Below are 18,372 nucleotides of genomic sequence, written 5' to 3'. Positions count from 1 at the left end.
TGGGGTAACCTGCCCCTGTCTGCTCCACGGCGTGTGTTGGGTTCCCCTCCCTGCTTGGCTCCTCGTTGACAGGAACCTGTGACTGGTTGGAGTCTCCTGGTTCTCCCCAGCGCTGTGTCAGGTTTGTCCCCTTGGATGTGGCTGCCGTGTGCCTCTAAAGCCGTGCTCGCCCTGGGCAGGGAAGCCTGCCACGTCAGCAGCGTTAGGGCAGGCAGCGAGCGAGCCCGGCGGAGTGCCGAGCACTGGAATCTCACAGCTTCGGAGGGCAGAGACCTCTCGAGCTGCCCAGTTGGTGGGGCTGGCATTCATCACCCAGCCCTCTGGGTATCTCTGGCTTCAAAAGAAGGTTTGGGGGTGGTTTTAATCCCGTGGGGTTGGGATGGCTCTTGCTCAGCCTTGCTGCCCCGCTGCTGCGGGACACCACCATGTCCCCTCGCAGGCTTTGTTTTGCTGAATGGAACAAGCGAAATTCTTCTCGTCCTCTCCTCTGCCAGGGATGGGGTGCGGGAGCACCTATGGGTGTCACTTGTGCCCCAAGCTATGCCACGGTGACGTTTCCTGCACTTGGCAGAGGCTGGCCCCGCTTCCCTGTACCGCTGGCTGCGAGTGCAGTGTAGGCTGTGCCACGCTGGAGCTCTGATGCAAGGCAGGGTCAGCCATGGGCATGGGAAGGGGGTGAAGATGAACGGGTGGTTGGGTTGGCTTGCCCGGACCAGGTCTCTGTGGATAATGTTGGTTTGCTCTGTGCATTGATACCGTTACATGGGTTGAAATGGTCAGTGCTCAGCGCGTCACCCCTAAAGGACAGCAACCCCAAACGCTGTGCTGATGAGGCAGGGCTGTGGCCGCTTGCCCGCTCTGACGGGGGAGGCTGGCGGTGGCTGCCCTCGGATGTCCATGCCGGAGCGGGGCTGGCTGAGCCACCCCAGCACCTTTCAGCAGCAGCGAGCTCGGTGCGCCAGGTGAGTCAGCCCTGTCCAACCATTTAAAATGCGAATGGTTCTCCCCTGACGGTGAAGGGACCCCGGATTAGAGCCTTGGCCAGCGACATCTGTGGTGGGAACTCGGCTGGGCTGGGTCCAGGCCTGAGGTGCTGCACTGGTGTTACAAGGAATTAAACTTGAATCTCCAGTATCCTCAGCTAGGGCTTAGCCGCAAAACCATTTCTCAGCCAGCTCTTGATTGCTCTCTGCACCTTGCTGAATTGCTCCGTGTCTGGAGGCGTTTAGACCTGGGGAGCGGCAGAACATCCATTGCATGCTGGATGCCAGGGGAAACGGGGACGCTTCGAATACGCTGGCCTCTGAGCACGCTGCGGGGCTGAAACCTGGCTTGAGGCTTCACGTTTTCCTGTTCATTTGTTAACATTTGCAATTAGGATACTTTTAATTTTTGCCGCAGAAGATCCCACTGTGCAGGTCAATTGATGTGACTGGAAACAAGGAGGTGGAAGGATGGGATATGAGGGATGCTGAGCTGGTTTCTACAAAGCAACAGGTAGAAATCCAGCCCCGGTGTGTCTGCAGGAGCATGCCGGCGGGGTGGGAGCTGCTGCAGAGCTCTGAGGGCAGCCAGAGGCTCGTGGTCCCCTTGCTGGTGCTCTACCATCAGCTGCATGTCTCACCTGCTGCGGGCCAGGTGGGGGTTGCATGGTGGGGTGAAAATGCTTTGGAAGACCCAACGGGGGAAACTCAGGTTTTTTAGAGGTGGTTTGTACCCAGCCTGATTCAGATCGCCCTCCCCGTGACATTGCAGTGACGTGCCGACCGCCTTCCCCTGGTGTGAATCTGGCACAGCCTGAAGGGCGTCCTGGGGTCCCCTTCAGATTGATCCTAGCTGTGGGTGTTGGTGTGCCTTGTTCCTTGGTTACACTGTGTGTGTGCATCCGGAATTGGGCCACAGACCCCAAGGGTTGTGTTCAGGTTCCAAAAGGACTCATGAGCGGCAGTGATGATGCACAGCCTGCTTTACCTGCCACAGGTACTTCAAAACTTACAGACTTCACTTACAAACTTCAGTCTCCCAAAATCTCCCAGTGCATTGATAACACCTATCTGCAGGGGAAAAAAAAAAAAAAGTGGATATTCAAATCCTGCTTCGTTCTTCCTGTAAATGAGGAACCTCTGTTCCCTGGCAGGAGCAGAGCATTTCCATAGCAGTGGTCCAGCCAGGTCAGAGTCCAGGCCCAGGGACAGGGCAGTGCCAGATGCTCCAGAGAGAAGGGCCAGATACCATGGGGGGTAACGCCCTCCCCAGGGAAGCCCTCCCCCCCCAAATTTCCCTAGGGAAAGCTTGACTTTGACCTGAAGTGGGAGAGTTGAAAACCCTTCCCAGAGCTCCTAGGCAATATATACAGTACTTTCTAGACCAGAGATACTTTTTACCCATACCACATTTAGGAAGAACACTTCAAGAGCACTCCTGGCTTCCTTCCATCGCCTGTAGTTTGTTCTGCTGACGCTGCCGAGTGGATTTAAGCCAGCGAGAAGTGCTTTTGAGCATCCCCCCTGAGCCAACAGGGATGTGGCGCTGGCTCAGAAGGGTTTTCCTTGCTCCTGAAGGACCAGCATTGTGGAGGACCACGTTTTCCAATGCTGTTTCTTAGACCATTTACTGCCAAAGCGCTGGGGTTGTTCTTGTTTCAGAAAGAGAGACAGAAAGCAAACGCGTCCCGAGAATGCAAAGCAATCTCATTTGGATGCTGAACACCTTGGGTAAATTCCTAAGCATGCGAAGTTAACTGTAGACACAAGTTTGGGACAGTGCCCAGTTTTCAGAGGAGAAAAGCTTTGGGCAGAATAAATATTTACCAAATCAATTGACTTTTTCCCTTTCTCCCTATTTGCATTAGCTCCATGAGTGACCACATTGTAATGATGCTTTATGCACTGCTCTCTGCCGCAAAGGGATGGAGTCAACCAGGTTTCGGGCTTAAAACCCCTCTTGCCTTCAGGAGCTCTCTGCTGGGGTTACGTCCATCTGTGTCTAGCAGCAGGGCTGATACCAGGGGGGAGTTTGAGAGAAGGGCTTGGTTGCAGAGAAACCCTCAGACCATGGCTTTCCCTTGCAGCCGCGGGTGCCGTGCCACTGCTGGGACCGTGGGTGCAGTGTCCCCAGGGACCCCGCCGCAGCCCTTGCCTGGCATCGCTGGGGGCTGCGGTGTTTCTCCCTCCTGCCAGGCTCCATCCTACGCACACCACTGGGTTTTAAGCTCTCTCTTTGGTTGCTCCATGACCATCTCTCTCATCTACTTTTCCCTTCCAGGTCCGAGAAGTGTAGTGTTTCTGAAAGCTGTGAACCAGGTGAGGAATAATTCATTTTCTCTTGAAAAATTGTGATATTGAGGGGGACGCTAAAGCAAGTTACCTGTAAAGTAACTTGGATGTGTGGCACCAGTTACCTGGCTGTCCCATGGGGCAGTTCTCTCAGGATTTCATCCCTGTTCGATAGGTGTGGAGATGAAGGATCTTACCCTGTGATCCTCCAGTTGAATCCCAAAAGTGCATAAATTGAAACAATGAGACGTAAGCACATGCTTAAATGCAATGCTAAGGGAAGTCTTCAGTCTCACAGTTCCCTTCGCCCTAAAAGCCAACGTGATCAGGTCACCAAGAAATCAGTGGTGTCAGTGCTCTGAGCACTGCAAATGAGAAAGAAGCTCAAAAAAACAGACTTTTCCCGAGGTTTAGGTGCTTGGACCCATTGAATCACAACCGAATAGGTGAAGCCACACCGAGCCTCACTGTCCTGCCTGCCCAAGCTGCGACTCAGCCCCTTGCAGTGAATCAGTCCCACCCTAAATGAGGAAATTTGTCTGGAGATAAGAGGCAGCCAGGCTGAGCACCCCATGCAGCATCGTCCTGGGGCAGCCTCTGCGGGATGGCCATGCTGGCGCAAGCTCCCTGCCCGCTGGGGGTTCAAACCACGCTGGATATTGCCAGGGTTCAGCTGGTCATGCCCTGGTGTGATGCGTCTGCGATTGGTCCTCCCGGAGCTCAGGTCTGCAGAGCGCCTTGTCCCAAACATGAGTTTGGGAGCATTAAAAAAGTCAGGAGTCCCCCTTGGAGATGGCTCCTCCTGTGTCCCCACCAACGCTTGTTGGCAACCCAGTTTGTTTTCAGTGAAGAAAGCCAGGAAGCAAGCACATAACAAGGGCCAGCAGCCGGTGCAAGGGCACCGGTGAGCTCCTGCCAGCTGAGCTGTTTGCAGAGGCCATGCCCACAGACGTCCTTTGGGTACCTCCATGCCATGGGCTGATGTGGCTGGGCCACTTGGGCAAAGCCTCTTTGCTCCAGGATGCTCAGCTGGCACTGAAGTCCCAGCTGGCCGTGGTTTCCCTGCCGACCTTGGTGGGCAAACACGGCATTGCTGGTTCCTCTTGGCCATTGCCTTTTGTTGCCTTTCCCCGGTAGGTACCTCAGGAGAGCTGGGTGGGATCCGGCAGATCAAAATCGAGCCGGACGAGCTGGACATCATCCAGATCACCGTGCCAGGTAGGTGCTGGGGTGTTGGCTGCGTGCAGTGGCCTCTGTGCTGGCAGGGCTGCTGCCTGGCGTCTCGGTGTGTTGCTTTGGGAAGAGGCAACCTCCCAGTATGGAAGGGCCCCTGGGCCCGTGCCTTGGTCTTTCTTCACTGAAGGTCACTTTAAGGGTCATATCAGGAATCAGTGGGTTTCTTAGGGGTAGTGAAGGGTGTTCTAGGGCTTGCTCTTGTTTCCCTCTCTCCTTCATTGCTTTTCCATGTTGCCTTTCCTTGGAAAAAGTGAGCCTGTTTCGCTGCTGTCCTTCACGTCCGCCTACCTGGCGGATCCCAGGTATTGAGCATGGGATGCTTTTGATGAGGTCCTTAGAAAAATAGCCTGGTTATGAAGAGTTTGTAAGAGCAGGCTTAATATTAAGCACGTGCTGAAAACATGTTGGAATCTGTGGCACTGATGCATTTCCCCACGTTTCTGCCCGGAGGGGGCAGTGGCAATGGGTGGTGATGGAGAGGAGCAGTTGGGTGCTTGAGGGGCAGCTGGGAGAGTCGTTTTCCAGTTACCTGACCTGGACAGCACAGCAAACGGTAGGATGATCTTCTGGGTTTAGTGAGTGGATAGTTAGCACTTTGCATTTTCAGTGGGCTTTACCAACATTAATTAATAATCTCACCAGAATGAGGGCAGCAACAGGACTCCCAGCGTGTTCGAGGGCGAGCGATGCTGGGTGCAGCAGTGATGCCCAGCCCCACCACGTCGGTGTGATCTCTGTGGTGCCCAGCAGTCCCCTTAATGCAGAGAGATCTGAGGAGTCACTCCAGGATTGTCATAGAATGGAGCTAACACACAGTTAATAGACGGGAAGCAGAGGGAACAAGGTATAGTGGTAGATCAAACATTTTAATTTTCAACGTGGCAGCTAATGGAAGAGAAGAAAGCCAATACGTGGCGAGCTGGCAGTGTGTGCGAGGAGGAGGAGGAGGTGTTATCACTTCTCTGGTGCTGGGTAGATCACACTTCAAGTTCGGAGTCCACCTTTGCTTACCTTATTTGAAGATCAAGTTCAATCGGAGGGAGTATAGCTGAGGGCAGGGAGGAGGATTAATAGAAAAGAGGTGTTCACCTGCAGGGAGAAATTGATGAAATTTGGATTATTTATCCTGTGAGATGGTGATTAAGAAGTGACCCGACTGAAGTCTTTAAACTAGCTGAAGGTTTATTTAAAGCTAAATTTGGATAGCTCTTTGAGGGCATTGATGGCCCAGCGTTAGGGGAGACAGGTTTAAATGAAGAGGGCATACAGATTACGTAAGGGAAGCCCAAAGAAGTGTGATTTTGTGGAGAATGCAGCATTAGTGGAATCATTTTCCCACACTGGAGTAGCAAAGTCAAGCAGCATTAACTTTTTAAACCAAAATTGAGTGTCTAGATGGAATTAAGCCAAGTAAGTCATTTTGAACTATTTTTACTCTTCACCTTCTGCGGAGGTTAGGAAGAAACTTTTGCTCCTTTCCCTTGGGCTGAGAGGCCGGGTGTGTTTTGGGGACGAGCTCCGGGTGGTCCTGGGGAGGAAGAAGGCAGATGCACTCCTGGAGCAGCTCCTGGTGCGGGGCTCTCGGGACTGGGGAGCCCTTCGCTCAGCCCTTGCTGATGGGCCAGGACCCTCTGAACCCTGTTTTGGGGATGGTGCCCCCCGCCATGGAAACAAAAGCTGCCCATGGGGTTTTGTCCACAGACCGATCACCTGGTTCGGATGAGATGCACGACCCGGTGCCCACGCCCATGGCCTCGGAGGAGTCGAGCTACATCCTAGAAACAGTAGCAGGTACCAGGAATGAAGCATCCAGGAGACTGCGCGGGGGCACGGGAGTTCGTGTGTGTGTCAGAAATGAGTAAATACCATTTATGAGCCAAGGTGATGGAGTTGGGACCCGCTTCCAGAGTCGTGGCCTCAGTCAGGCCAGCTGGGAGCTCTGATAGACAAACTGGTGTCTTTTCCGGCACTGCCGCTCCTTCCCAGTCTGTCTCCAGTCCTGGCTCACTGCAAACCCCAGTTCCTCTGCCTGGCTCACCTCTGGGATTGACCTTGGGGATCTGTGCTGCCGCTGCCCTCGCTCGTGCCGAGTGCTGGGTCTCGCCTCTCCCAGGAAGCCCACGCTGAGGGGCGGGCAGACCTCTTGGATGTAGGCGATGGGTTTATTCTGCTTATGCAGCTCCTGGCACGATGCTGCCAGCCCAAGCCTGCTCTGAGGATCCGTGCTCAGAGCTTAGTGAGGGGACGGAGCGGTTGGGTGACTGCAGGGGACCTGGAGACCTCCTGCTTGTGTCTGGTCTGGTTTTGCTGACACCGGCCACCACTAACCCTCCTCTTCCTCAGCAGGGACAGAGAAGGTGTCCAGCGAGGAGTCGCGACACGAGGAAAAGCAGATGGAGGGATCAGGTGAGTGTGCAATGAATCCCAACCATCATCTGATCACTGCAAGTTTTGGGGAGGATGGGTGAACACAGATCTATTTTGGGTTGGGTTTCCTGGGCTTCCTACCTTGTCAGCAAAGCATTCAGTCTCCAAAAAGCTCGGCATGGAGACACCGCTGTGTTCGCAGGCTGTGTCCTCCCCTCTCTTGCCGGGATTTACTTTTTCCTCTGTTCTTTTCCTCATTGCTGCCAGCATAGCTCTGTGGCAGCTGCATCGCTGCCCTTCCTCGCTTGGGGATGAGCTTGGAGGCAGCTGCCGGAGGTCCGGCACCGATTTGGGAGGTGTGAAGAACACACAGCCGGCTCTGCCGGAGGTCAGGGGCTACTCGCCTGCACTGTGCGGTGCTTGCCCCAGAGGCAGCTGATTTCTCAGAGCATTTCTCTCTCTTTCTTTCTTTCTTTCTTTTTTTTTTTTTCAGATTTTATAGGAGATGTTTTAAGTCATTTGAGGAAACAAGTTGAGATTTTGTTCAACACGAGATACGGTAAGATGGTCATTCACACACGTTCATCATGCCGAGTGCCGGCCTCTGCCATGGGGAGCTCCTAATTGCTCAGAAATGTCACCGACCATTTCCAAACCAGCAGCTGCGTAAAGGTGCAATCTAATCTGTTCATTTGTTATCTGCTGGGCTTACAAATGCATTTGAAATCTCCCCGGGCCTTGTTATTGCCGCTCTTCCCCTTGGTTTCCTCGATGCCTTTTCACTGGCTGCAGCCCAGGAATTGCCGCCGTGATCTTCAGCCTTGCTCCCGCTGAGGGAAAGACCGAAGTGGTTCCCCCGTCAGTTGTTTGAAATATCAGAGAGGGTTTTCCACCTGAGGTGGTCGTGGTATGACTCAGGAAGGTTGGTGGGACCCAGCGCCGGGGGCTGGCACTCGGCATGCTCTGCTCACCCCTTTTTAGAAAGGTTATTTAAATAGAAAAAATACATGTGAGGTCACACGTGCGTTTTGAGAGCTGGCAGAAAGTTTTTGCCACTGGCAGGACCAGGAGATGCTGCTCTGCCTGGCTGGGAGAGCCCATCGTGACTGGGGGAAAGGAGATGGGCCGGGATGCTCTCGGGCAGGGTTAGGCACTGGGGATGCAGCTGGATCGGCCGGCAGAGCAATGGCCCTCGCTGTACCCCACGCTTTAGCAACAGACTGGGAGTCCGGGATTTGGTCCTGGCTTTTCACTGCTGGCCAAACGTGGCTGCGTGGCACCGGCTGTTCAGTTGCTTTTTGGCAATATTTAGCGGAGCAAGGGGAGCCCTCGCCATGCCAGGCTGCACAGGCTGGCAAGGCACCCCCAGGCATGTTCCCTGTCCCCTCATCTGGCAGAGGGACGTCCGTGGAGGTCTGAACATGGGGTCCCATTGCCTCATGGAGAGGCGTGCGCAACCTTTATAGGAGGTGCTTTCGATGCGTGGCACCAAAAGGCAGCCTGTGTTAACGCAGCAAATGCAAAAGCCAGCTCCCGGCGGCTGCCTGGCTCTGTTCCTCAGCTTGCGTCTGCCCGCATCAGGGGCATCCCCACCAGGGACATCTCCACCAGGCACAGAGTGACAACAAACTCTCCAAAAACCTCTCCAGCCCCCCACCAAAGTATCGTGTCGCTGCTGCTCTGACCCAATGTGGACATCCAGCAAACTAATGAGATTTGGTCCCCACACAGCGAAAGCCATAGGAATATCAGAGCCGGTCAAAGTTCCCTACTCCAAGTTCCTGATGTACCCCGAGGACCTGTTTGTTGTGGGCTTGCCAGAGGGCATCCTGCTGCGGCGTCCCAACTGCTTCGGGATTGCGAAGCTGAAGAAGATCCTGCAAGCGAGCAACAACATCCAGTTTGTTATTAAAAGGTAAGGCAGGTGGAGCAGCCATCTCTTGGGGAGGATGTTGCTGCTCGGAGCTCCTGCTGCTGTGCAGTGTCCTGGGGAACATCTGTCACTTGGGTCACCTTCAATAAATTTGCTCGAGTAGAAGCAACTGAGGGTTGTTGCCTTTTTGGAGCCATCCCTGAGAAGCAGCAGTGGCGTTGTCATCTCTCCATTGATGTCTTTTGGGGTTTTGACCCGCTTTTGCAAAGTTTGGCCACAGCAGCAGGGAGCACCCAAGGGTGGGTGAAGCAGCCAGAGCCTTTAACCTTCAGGGTGCTCAAGCATGGGCCAAGGAGAGGGGCTGCGAGCCCCGGAGGGTTTTCCTGTGGGAAGCGGCTCCAGCCAAGGTCCAGATGCGCACAGGGGATGCTGTGGGCATCAGGGAAGATGCTGTCCTTGTGCTGTGCAGCAAGGGGATGTCACGAGGCTGGGGGAGCTGTGAGATGCCTCGATCAACGTAACGCAACAGCATTGCCCTGAAAGAGGGAGCAGATCCAGCAGAGATGGATTTAAAAATGTCTTTAGGTATTTTCGGGGGTTTCTCACCCAAATGCTGACTCCGCCTCCCTTGCAGAAGAGAGAGCTGACGCAACCAACGTGGTGGGTGGCTGAAACAGTTAAAATAAATGTTGGGAGCGTGGAGACTTTGAGGCATCGGAGCACCAGCTCCCAGGCCAGCCCGACCACAGTTTGGGGGTTCTCCTGTCCCCATCCCAGACCCCTTTCACTGATCTCATCTTCAGCAGGGCTTGTAACGAGCCCTGCTATCATCTCGCTGTGTGGTTCTAGCATTAGATACCCAAGAGACAATTTTTGGGGCCAATGGTATGTTGAAAGGAGCCATGCACGGCTTCTCCCATCCCTGAGGAATGTGCAGGACCATGTCTCCTAAAAGTCTGTAGCTGCCGATTTAAGCTGGTCAGCCATCACCGGCTTCATGTCGTCCCGGGGAGCTCACTAAAGAGTCCGTCGGCATGAAAATGATTCCCGACATTCCCACGGTTAGCGGGTTGTGGCTGTGGGAGCGTTGTCCCCGGGGATGCTGGAGCAGCGGGGTGTTGCTGCCGGGGAGCTCATTCGTGTGCCCTCTGCTTCTCGCTGTTTTCCAGACCGGAGCTGCTGGCGGAGGGCGTAAAGGAGCCGGCGTCGGACAGCCCGGCAGCCAAAGGTAGGCTGCGAGACGCCCGGCAGCCGGGCCGTTAAGGACTAGGTAGGAGAGGAGTGAGAGCGTTTTCCTACAGCGTGTCTCTTGCCTTCCCTCCCCGCCTTGTTTTTTGGCTGGAAATCCCCTCCTGTGCATCCCCCTTGGCTGCACCACGAATCCTCATTCCTCTTATGTCCCCTGTCTCAGCCGCCGGTGAGAGGGACTCGAGCGAGGCGCTGCTGGAGGACGCTGTGAAGAGACAGGGCTTTCAAGGTGAGGGCCTGGAGGCATCTGGGGCGGGTTAAGGCAGAGTCCCTGGCCCGTTTCGGGAGCTGAGTAGAGCAAACAGATGTGGGAGGGCAGTGGCCACAGGGCGTCAGGGCTTGGTGGATTGGCAGAGGAGCAAGGCAAGGGAGGGAGGAGAGGAGGCGAGTGAGAGGATGGGAAGGACAGACAGCCAGAAGACAAGACACACAGCCAGGGCAGGCAGTCCCGGAGGTCCAAGGAAGAGGCTCAAAGCGCTCTGGATGGTGCCCTAATTAACCGGCTTTGCTTATCTCGCCGTCTGACCTTGTGAGATGCATAATTAAGTCTTGCAAGCCTCAGAACTTGCCTTTTCTGGGTCCTTTTCCACCTGGGTGATGTTTGTACAAACACCGCTCCCGTCCAGCGTGTGCTGGCAGCCGGCACGGTGGCTCCATCGGAGAACGGAGCGAAGGTGAGAAGCCCGTGGGCTGGGGGGCAAGCGCTGTCCTGCTCGAGCATCCCTTTTCCTCGGGCCACGGGGGCCTGTGAGTGTTTGCAGAGAGGGACGGAGGTTTTTCAAAGGCTTTGGCTTTTCAGAGAGGCTTTGGAATGAATTTTATTTTAACGGCAGTAATTATCGCAACTGAATCTTTGATTTCATGCGGCTTTTATTCTTAGCCAACAGACGGGGGAAAAAAACATATTTCTGTTTAGATTATTTTTAAGGACTTTGAATGGCCCACTCCAGAGATTAGCTAATTGCAAGATAAGGACTTTCCTATAATTAGAAAATGGCATTACTTAAAAGTCACAGAGTGCCTTTTAATTTACCAGCAGAAGTCCGTAATTGTTTTTATTTTACAGAAAATTATGATGCCAGGCTTTCCAGAATAGACATCGCTAACACGCTGCGGGAACAAGTCCAGGACCTGTTCAATAAGAAATACGGTGAGAAACCAGGGTGGGAGTCGGTTTTATTCCCCCTTATCCCTCCTGAATTTTTTTGCTCCGTCTCCTCCCGATTCCTCCCTGCCAGGTGCTTGCTCTCACCTCCCCGGTGAGCGGCTGGCACCGCGCGGGGCCGGGGAGGGAACGCTGGGTCTGGGAATCGGTGCTCTTTGCTGCAGGGCTTGCATCAGATTTTGGTTTTTCTTTTAACCCTTGCTCCGAGAAGATCGACGATGGTAAATTCATTAGCGGAGAACTGCGGGGCGGTGGGAGCGCAGGGGGTGGCGGGAGGTTGGGAAGGGAAAAGGAGAGGCCGTAGCAAGCGCTCGCAGGGGTGTTGGGGGATGAGCAGATGCCGCTCCTCCTGTCCGCATGGCACCTACCCGGCTCTGCAGGGCATTCCCACGGCCCGCCTGCCCCTGCGTCTGTTCCTTATCAAGCAAGGCAGGGGAATGCTGTTATCCCCATTTTCTAGGCAGGGGTGAGACTTGTGCGGGTTCCCAGGTACCCGCAAGGAGATGTGTAGCCGCAGTCCTCCAGCCAGACCTCAGAGAGGGAACGAGGGTATTGAGTTACCTCCGAACAACGTCCCAAAGCAAAGAGCAGGGGCTTTCCACGCCTGCCACTGCACTGCACGGGTGTCATCGTACGGGACGGTGCCTCTCCTCAGCCCCACCAGCTCTGCTGCGCGCTCGCAGCTGCCCTGGGACCCTTCCGCTCCCATGGTGGAGGCAGTCTGAAAATGCTGGTCCTGGATCTGATGCTCAACGGGGAGCCTTGAGCAGGCTGCTCACGCCGCGCCGTGCTTTGGTGGGGATGGGGATGGAGCTGAGGCCATGGCAGAAATCGCATCCCATGCACTTACCGCTCGCTTACCACTCGCTTCTCTCCCAGGTGAGGCCTTGGGGATTAAGTACCCCGTGCAAGTGCCCTACAAGCGCATCAAGAGCAACCCGGGGTCGGTGATTATAGAGGGGCTGCCCCCCGGGATCCCCTTCAGGAAGCCGTGCACCTTTGGCTCGCAGAACCTGGAGAGGATATTGGCTGTTGCCGATAAAATCAAGTTCACCGTGACGAGGTACGTGGCGAGAGGTGTCAGCCAGCCCGCCGAGGAGAGGAGGGAGCCCATCTAAACGCACCCCCGGCTCTGCCAGCCCCGTCGAGGCAAGGCTGTAAATACTATAAACGCCTCCGGCCCCCAAGACAGCAGTGAAGTTGGCAGCTAATGGTTCGACAGAAAGAAGGGGACCACAAAATAGAGACTCTTTCCTCCTGTCTGCTGCCCGGGGAGGTGGTGGGGAAGGCACTGGTGGGGGAAAACGTGGAGCTTGGTTCAATGGTTGTGTGGGCAGAGGAATCTCAGCCCCTTTTCCAGGAGGCTTGAGATAGGGGACATGTTGCTGGGTTTATTGCTGGTGAAAGGCTCTGCTCAGGGTCCCGCAGCCCTCGGAGATGCACCGGCACCAGCTGTTCGCTGGGGGTCCTGTGGGTTTTACAGCCAAAGGGGATGGACACCAGTGGGAAGGGAAAAGGCACTTTATCGCTGTACCACTCCAAGGTGAGACAGGGAAAAAACTGAAGAGTGGCTCCATCACCCTCTGGCTGGGCCTCGCTGCCTGTTGTCGTACCGACGAGGTGCGTGCTGCCCCGAGCAGGGCGAGCGTCCCTGGGGAGCGCAGGGACCCCGTCCCGCAGAGCTGCTGCCCGTCCCGCGCGAGTCGTGGCACAGCGCGAAGGGACAGGCCGATCCCCAACCCTCCCTGGGCCGCGGGAGGGTGCCTGGTCAAGGCATGTTGGCTTCCCTGTGGCGGTCCATTTTAATTCTTCTTTTTTCCTTAATTTTCACAGGCCTTTTCAAGGACTCATCCCCAAACCCGGTAAGAGATGATGCCTTTTTGCCTAAGCAAAGCGTTGGCCGGGTGTTTAGTGGTGGCTGGGGAGTTGTAAACTGTCGATGGCGAGCAATAATTTTATCAGCTGGAGGAAGGTTGCCACTGACCTCACTTTGCTGGCCTTCCCACTTCGGTTTTGTTGTTGTTTGGTGCTGTTGGTCATTTGCTGAAGTTCCCCCGCCTGAGCGAGCTGGCCTCAGCGTCACCCGTCAGTACTGCTGCTGTTGCCTTCAAATGACAATGTTTTTCAAGAGCTAATGCAGGGCAAGGATCTATGTTCTTTATTTAAGACAGCACCCGCTTTCTTAAGCGTTTTCTTAAAATAAAGAAGTGTTGCAATGAGCTGGCAGGTTTGGCAGCGAGGCGGGGCATGGCAAGGGGCTGGTTAACCGCAGGGTCCCCAGCAGGCTGCAGCAGCGTGGCAGTGAAAGCCCTCGCCGGCTCGTGGGCATCCCACGTGCGGAAACACCGGGGAAAGCGTGGAAGAGGGGAGGATGGGGTGTCCGGGGTATGCTCCGTACCCAGCGGCAGAAATCGCCATCTCGGAGCCACGTCCTTCCCCGTGCATCGCTGCGATAGCTCTGTCTCTTGCTTCTCAGCTGCCCAGAAAAGAGAGCTGCTGGTAGGAATCCGGGTAAAGACCTGTCTCGGTTTTAAATGTCTGCAGTTACAACTCTTGGAAGAGCACAGATGGGTGCAAAAACCGTTGTCGTCCTTATTGATGGCTTCCATTTCCTTGGCCAGCCTCCATGGAGATGGCACACTTTAGGGAAAACAAATATGACAGGGAGGAGAACATTTATATGCCCTTATTGAGAGCAGCAAAAGGTGTTGGCCACCCGAGAGGGCTCTAGCGAAAGGCCTGGGAAATTCCGTCCAGGGCACGGTCCCTGTGTCGGTCCTCTGGCTCCCTGTGGAAGGCCCAGCCGAGCCGATGTGGGGGTCCCCTGAGACCTCCACAGACCTTGGCTTTACGCTTCCTCTCTTTCGGTCCTAAGCAGCGAGGTGCCGGCTCGCGTTGACTTTAAACGAACCCTTGGGGAAATGCAAGTTTTGCGGAACTCTGGTTTTCCACGGATTACGCGGCTGTAATGCCGTGGCGAGACGAGAGTGTATCCGCTCCTCCAGCCACATCTTGTCTTCCCGTTCCTCCGCCGTAATCGGTGTAATTACGTTAAGAGACGCTGATCTGACACAAATCACACCATTAACAAAGGAGCACATCAGAAGGCAAATCCTTCAGCCTGCCAGCTGGCTGGGAAGTGCAGCCTGAGAGATAGAGATGTAGAGGAAATGGATTTTCTTTTCGGTGCACATTTTTTTTTCCTCCTCCTCCAGCTGAACGCTCCCACCGCGAGCTGGCCTGTGCTAGCACAAACCCAAAGGCATATTTTATTCTGTGTGTTGTGGTGCCCGAGCGGGCTCGGGAGGAGGTCGCAGGATCCCTGCCGGGCTCCGGGCTTCATGCCGTCTCCTCCCACGGGGGTTTTAAATAAGAGCAGTCGCAGGTGAGGGGTTTTTCTTATTTGACATCTCAATTTGTTATAGACTATTTCATGCATTTGCTAAATCTTCAGGGACAATTCAAGGACTTAGAATTATTTTCTAGTAGTCGGACTACCACTGGAATATCTCCCCGAGAAAAAAGCTGTTTGTATTTTGCCCCCCAAAAATCCCCATTGACAGCGATTAACCTCTCATCTGCTTTTCCACCCCGTTACACCGAGGTGGATGGTGGCAACGCTGCCTTGACTTTGATCGCTTTCCATCTGCCTTAACAAAAATTAATGATTTCCAACTAGCCATAGATGATTAAAAATTTGATTTTAAGAGTGTTCTTTTACCTCAGTCTTGAGTAGTAAAGTCCTGCCATGTAAAATGAAGAGGAGCAGCAGAAGTGTGTGCTTGGCGTTAAATCAAAATCACTGAAAATCACTTTTCTTTCGTAGCAGAGCGTTAAAATGAAGGCAATAGTTACTCCCAAGCAGGATGGCACTGCAAAGGTGTCTAAAATCTGGAAGGCCTAGGAGATGACAGTATAAAGATAAGGGAGGTTATGTTTTTTGTGGATAATTTTGGCCAAAAATTATATGAACAATACACATTTTAAGGGAAAAGGGAAATTTAACATAAATTTTAAAAAAAATCACTTTGGGGTGATTTTAGTTGCTTTTAGGTTAAATTACGGGGTCTGATTTGCTTTAAACAAGTTGTGCCCCTCCTGCATTGCAAAGAGCATCCCAGATAACTGCAGGACTGCAGAGGACTGGCCCCCCTCTCTCGCTCTTTTGGGGACACCCATTTTTGAAGTGCGGCAGAAAAGATGAAAGGATTTCAGTATAACCTGAGCACCAAGCGTGCTTTTTCTCAAGATAATCTGTAATTTCTCTGTCAAGATGGTATCTCCCCCCTAATGGGTCACAGCAGGGGGGCGAGGCTGCCAGCGCAGAGGTGGCTGGGGGGTGTGTGCCTGCAGGGATGCTGTCTGCAGGAGAAGGTGGGGTTTTTGGGGGCAAATGAGGCTGCTTTTTGGGAAAAATCAAGCCGGCGGTGCTGCCCAGTGCCCAGAGGAGGTCAGTGGCTGCAGCCCCCTTCTGCAGTGTGGATTTGCAGCCCCTTTCGAAGGTGGGACGATGGCCCCGAGGTCACTGGTGCCACTGCCAGCACTTTACCTGCCTGGGTCCCGGGGGCTTCAACGCAGGAGCACAACCCTCCTGGCGTGCTGAGATTTCCCTTTTGATTTCCAGTTTCTTTTCTCCCCGCTGGTGGTCTCTGCTCCGCAAAAACAGACCTTCAAACCCCCTTTTTGAAAGCAGAAGGCTCTGTTGGCATTAAAAGAGAAGGGAGCGAGCAGGGGTGAAGCTCCAGCGCTATAAACACAACACTTCTCCTTTCTTTTCTTCTTTCCCAAGGCACAGAGATACAAAACAGGTTTAATTTGAGCCTTTGAAAAAAAAAAAAGCAAGCAGAAGTAATTTAGCACACGAACAAAAAAATCTTTCTGTATGTTAATTTTTATGTGCTTTGATTGAAAATGTACACCAGCTCCATCTGTCCTATTCCCCAAACTCTCTACCACCCTGGCAGATTATTTCCCATACTCCAATTAATAAAGTAGGGCAGGCAGTGTTCTTTAATTAAAAAAAACCCACACATCCAGGCATCTTTTTTATATTTTCTTTTTTTTTTATCACGAGAGCACAATCCTGGGCAAGACTTTGATGAGATGTGCCTCGCGTTGGAAACTCCTAGCAAGAAAACAAAGAAGAGAGGAAAGCACTTGGTGGGGCAGTGATGAGAGCTGGGCGCCTCTTGCTCCATCTTCAGGTTGCTTCTCGAGGTCCATGCCCCTGTCCCTTCATCCCCCAGCCCCAACACTTAGCCCCCACGGGAGCAGCTGGATTATTTTTCCTTCTGATCCGCCTTCCTCTTATCCAGGGTGAATTATTTCTTAGTGCCCAGCTAGCTAGTGGGTTTAGTCTGAAGGTGGAGAATGAAGTAGGCAGTGTGAGTAGCTGTGGAGCTTCAAAGCCTGTTTTTAAGCACCTCTGCGATTCAAATTACCTTTTTCTTTGCCTGTTTTTTGTCTCCTTTTCCCTTTCCCTGCTTGTGTGGCATCCTCGTGCCGATGAGAAGGCAGCACCATCGCCCAGCTCGTCCCAGCCCTCATGTTTGCTTTGCTCTTGTCTCCCTCCTGCTCCCTGCCAGCCTCAGGTCCTGCCATCTCCTTCAGAGGCCCCGAAACCCTCTTTTCTCAGGGTGCTCGCTGCATGGTGGGATGGGTGCTGCTCCATCCTGGCTGCGGTCCGGCAGTTAGGGCTGCGCTCCGTACCTGGCAGCACAGCAGCCTGAGCCTGGTGGGGTCCTCCTGTGCTTCAGGCTGAGCAGGGCATGTGGGTTACCAGGACGAAAAAATTCAATTATCTTTCTAAATCAGCGTGATTTCGTAACGGCACCTTGAAATCATCACCTAAAACACCGAAAATTCGTTTGAGCTGCTGCCCACCAAACGAAATGCTGCGCTGCCCTTCCAAAACCGTTTCTGCTTCACATTGGAAAGGTGCTGCTGTGTGCTCCTTCCTCTTCCTCGCTGCCAGCCTGCGCTCCTGCCCGTGCTCCTGCCTGCTTTCCTCCTTGACGGGAGCTACGCCAGGACCATGCTCCCTCTTGGCCTGGACTCTAGCTTGGCTTTCCCAGTGCCAGCGTGACCTATCTGCATCTCTTCCCTTTTGCCCTGCATTTTTGCTTTAAGCATTTTGCACGGTGGGTGCCACGCGGGCAGGGTGTCACCCAGCGATTCGGGGGACCAGCATCACTGCTTTTCCAGCTGGGTCCTGCTGCATGGCAGTGAGCGGCAGTGCTGCAGCGTCCGGCAGGATTTGTCCACCGGCGGCACAGGGTCCGGCTGAGCGCCCGGCTCGCCGTGGTCTGCGCCGAGACGTCGGTGCCTGCAGCTGCCCTGTGTTTTTCTGTTCCTGTGGTGCCGCTGAACCAAATGGCTGCTGCGGCTGCTTTCCTGAGCCGACCTGAAATGTTTGATGCCTCTTTTGAGCTACTTCAGAGTGCTCGTATCTCCGCTCAGCAAATTCAGACACGCACCCCTGCTCTCTGCCCCCATCCCCTCTGATTTGCCACTGCTCGCGTGCTGCAGTTCGGCAGCGAGAGCCTCCCCACTGAGCCCCTTCCTCGCCCCGCTGCCGTGACCCGCAGTCCCCGTCCCCCCGCCGGCTCTCCCCACGGCTGCCGGCTTCGGCGTGATGAGCTGCGTCGCTCCGCCTGGCCCCAGCCCCGTCGCTGCTGCTTTTCCCCAGGGCATTCATTTCTTTTTGATATCGCTCCTCACTTTGGAGTCGGTGGCCAGCGCCAGCCTCTCCTTAGGGATTCCTTTTTCTCCTGTTCCTCCTCCCTTGCTGCAGAACTGACACAGTTTCTCTGTTTGCTTTTCATCTGCTTTAACCTCAGATATTTTTTTCTCTCCTCCGGCGTGGCCATGCAGCGCAACCGCTGCTGCTTTGGCACATGCTGCAAGTGCTGCGATTCAGCCACGCGTCCCTGGGCACACGTGGACCTTGAGCTGCTCAGGAATGCAGCGTAGCTCGAGGGGTGCTCGCGGGCTCAAGCACATCCCAAAACGGGGCCCTGGTGCGCGGTGCCGAGCCCAGCCCGCCCGCCCAGCTCACCGGGCAGTTATTCAGCTACCGAAAGCATCTCTGTGCCAGGGGGCCTCGGGACCGGAGGAATTTTAAGCTGCTAGGGACGGTGTCATCCTGGGTTTTGCTTTTGTTTGTGACCAAGAAACCAAGCTGCAGCACTCATGGCTCTCTTTTTCTT

General features: G+C 54.3%; 1 protein-coding gene across 4 annotated transcripts in view; it reads left to right on the top strand.

Moving 5' to 3' along the window:
- Positions 1 to 18,372, top strand: part of GTF2IRD1 (GTF2I repeat domain containing 1) — a 52,062-nt gene that overhangs the window by 25,418 nt on the left and 8,272 nt on the right. For 3 of the 4 annotated variants that reach the window (XM_075440018.1, XM_075440019.1, XM_075440016.1), the window contains exons 12-22: positions 3,265 to 3,302; positions 4,413 to 4,493; positions 6,213 to 6,302; positions 6,855 to 6,917; positions 7,372 to 7,437; positions 8,610 to 8,793; positions 9,921 to 9,979; positions 10,163 to 10,228; positions 11,066 to 11,149; positions 12,044 to 12,227; positions 12,998 to 13,026. In XM_075440018.1, coding sequence (XP_075296133.1) covers positions 3,265 to 3,302; positions 4,413 to 4,493; positions 6,213 to 6,302; positions 6,855 to 6,917; positions 7,372 to 7,437; positions 8,610 to 8,793; positions 9,921 to 9,979; positions 10,163 to 10,228; positions 11,066 to 11,149; positions 12,044 to 12,227; positions 12,998 to 13,026 — 944 coding nt within the window. The remainder of the gene's footprint in view (positions 1 to 3,264; positions 3,303 to 4,412; positions 4,494 to 6,212; positions 6,303 to 6,854; positions 6,918 to 7,371; positions 7,438 to 8,609; positions 8,794 to 9,920; positions 9,980 to 10,162; positions 10,229 to 11,065; positions 11,150 to 12,043; positions 12,228 to 12,997; positions 13,027 to 18,372) is intronic. The other variant, XM_075440017.1, reaches the window with a different exon arrangement.

Source organism: Opisthocomus hoazin, chromosome 20, assembly GCF_030867145.1.
Source record: "Opisthocomus hoazin isolate bOpiHoa1 chromosome 20, bOpiHoa1.hap1, whole genome shotgun sequence".
In the NCBI taxonomy this organism is placed as follows: domain Eukaryota; kingdom Metazoa; phylum Chordata; class Aves; order Opisthocomiformes; family Opisthocomidae; genus Opisthocomus; species Opisthocomus hoazin.
The sequence above is the reverse complement of the archived record's forward strand: the minus strand, read 5'-3'. Positions and strand labels throughout refer to the sequence as shown.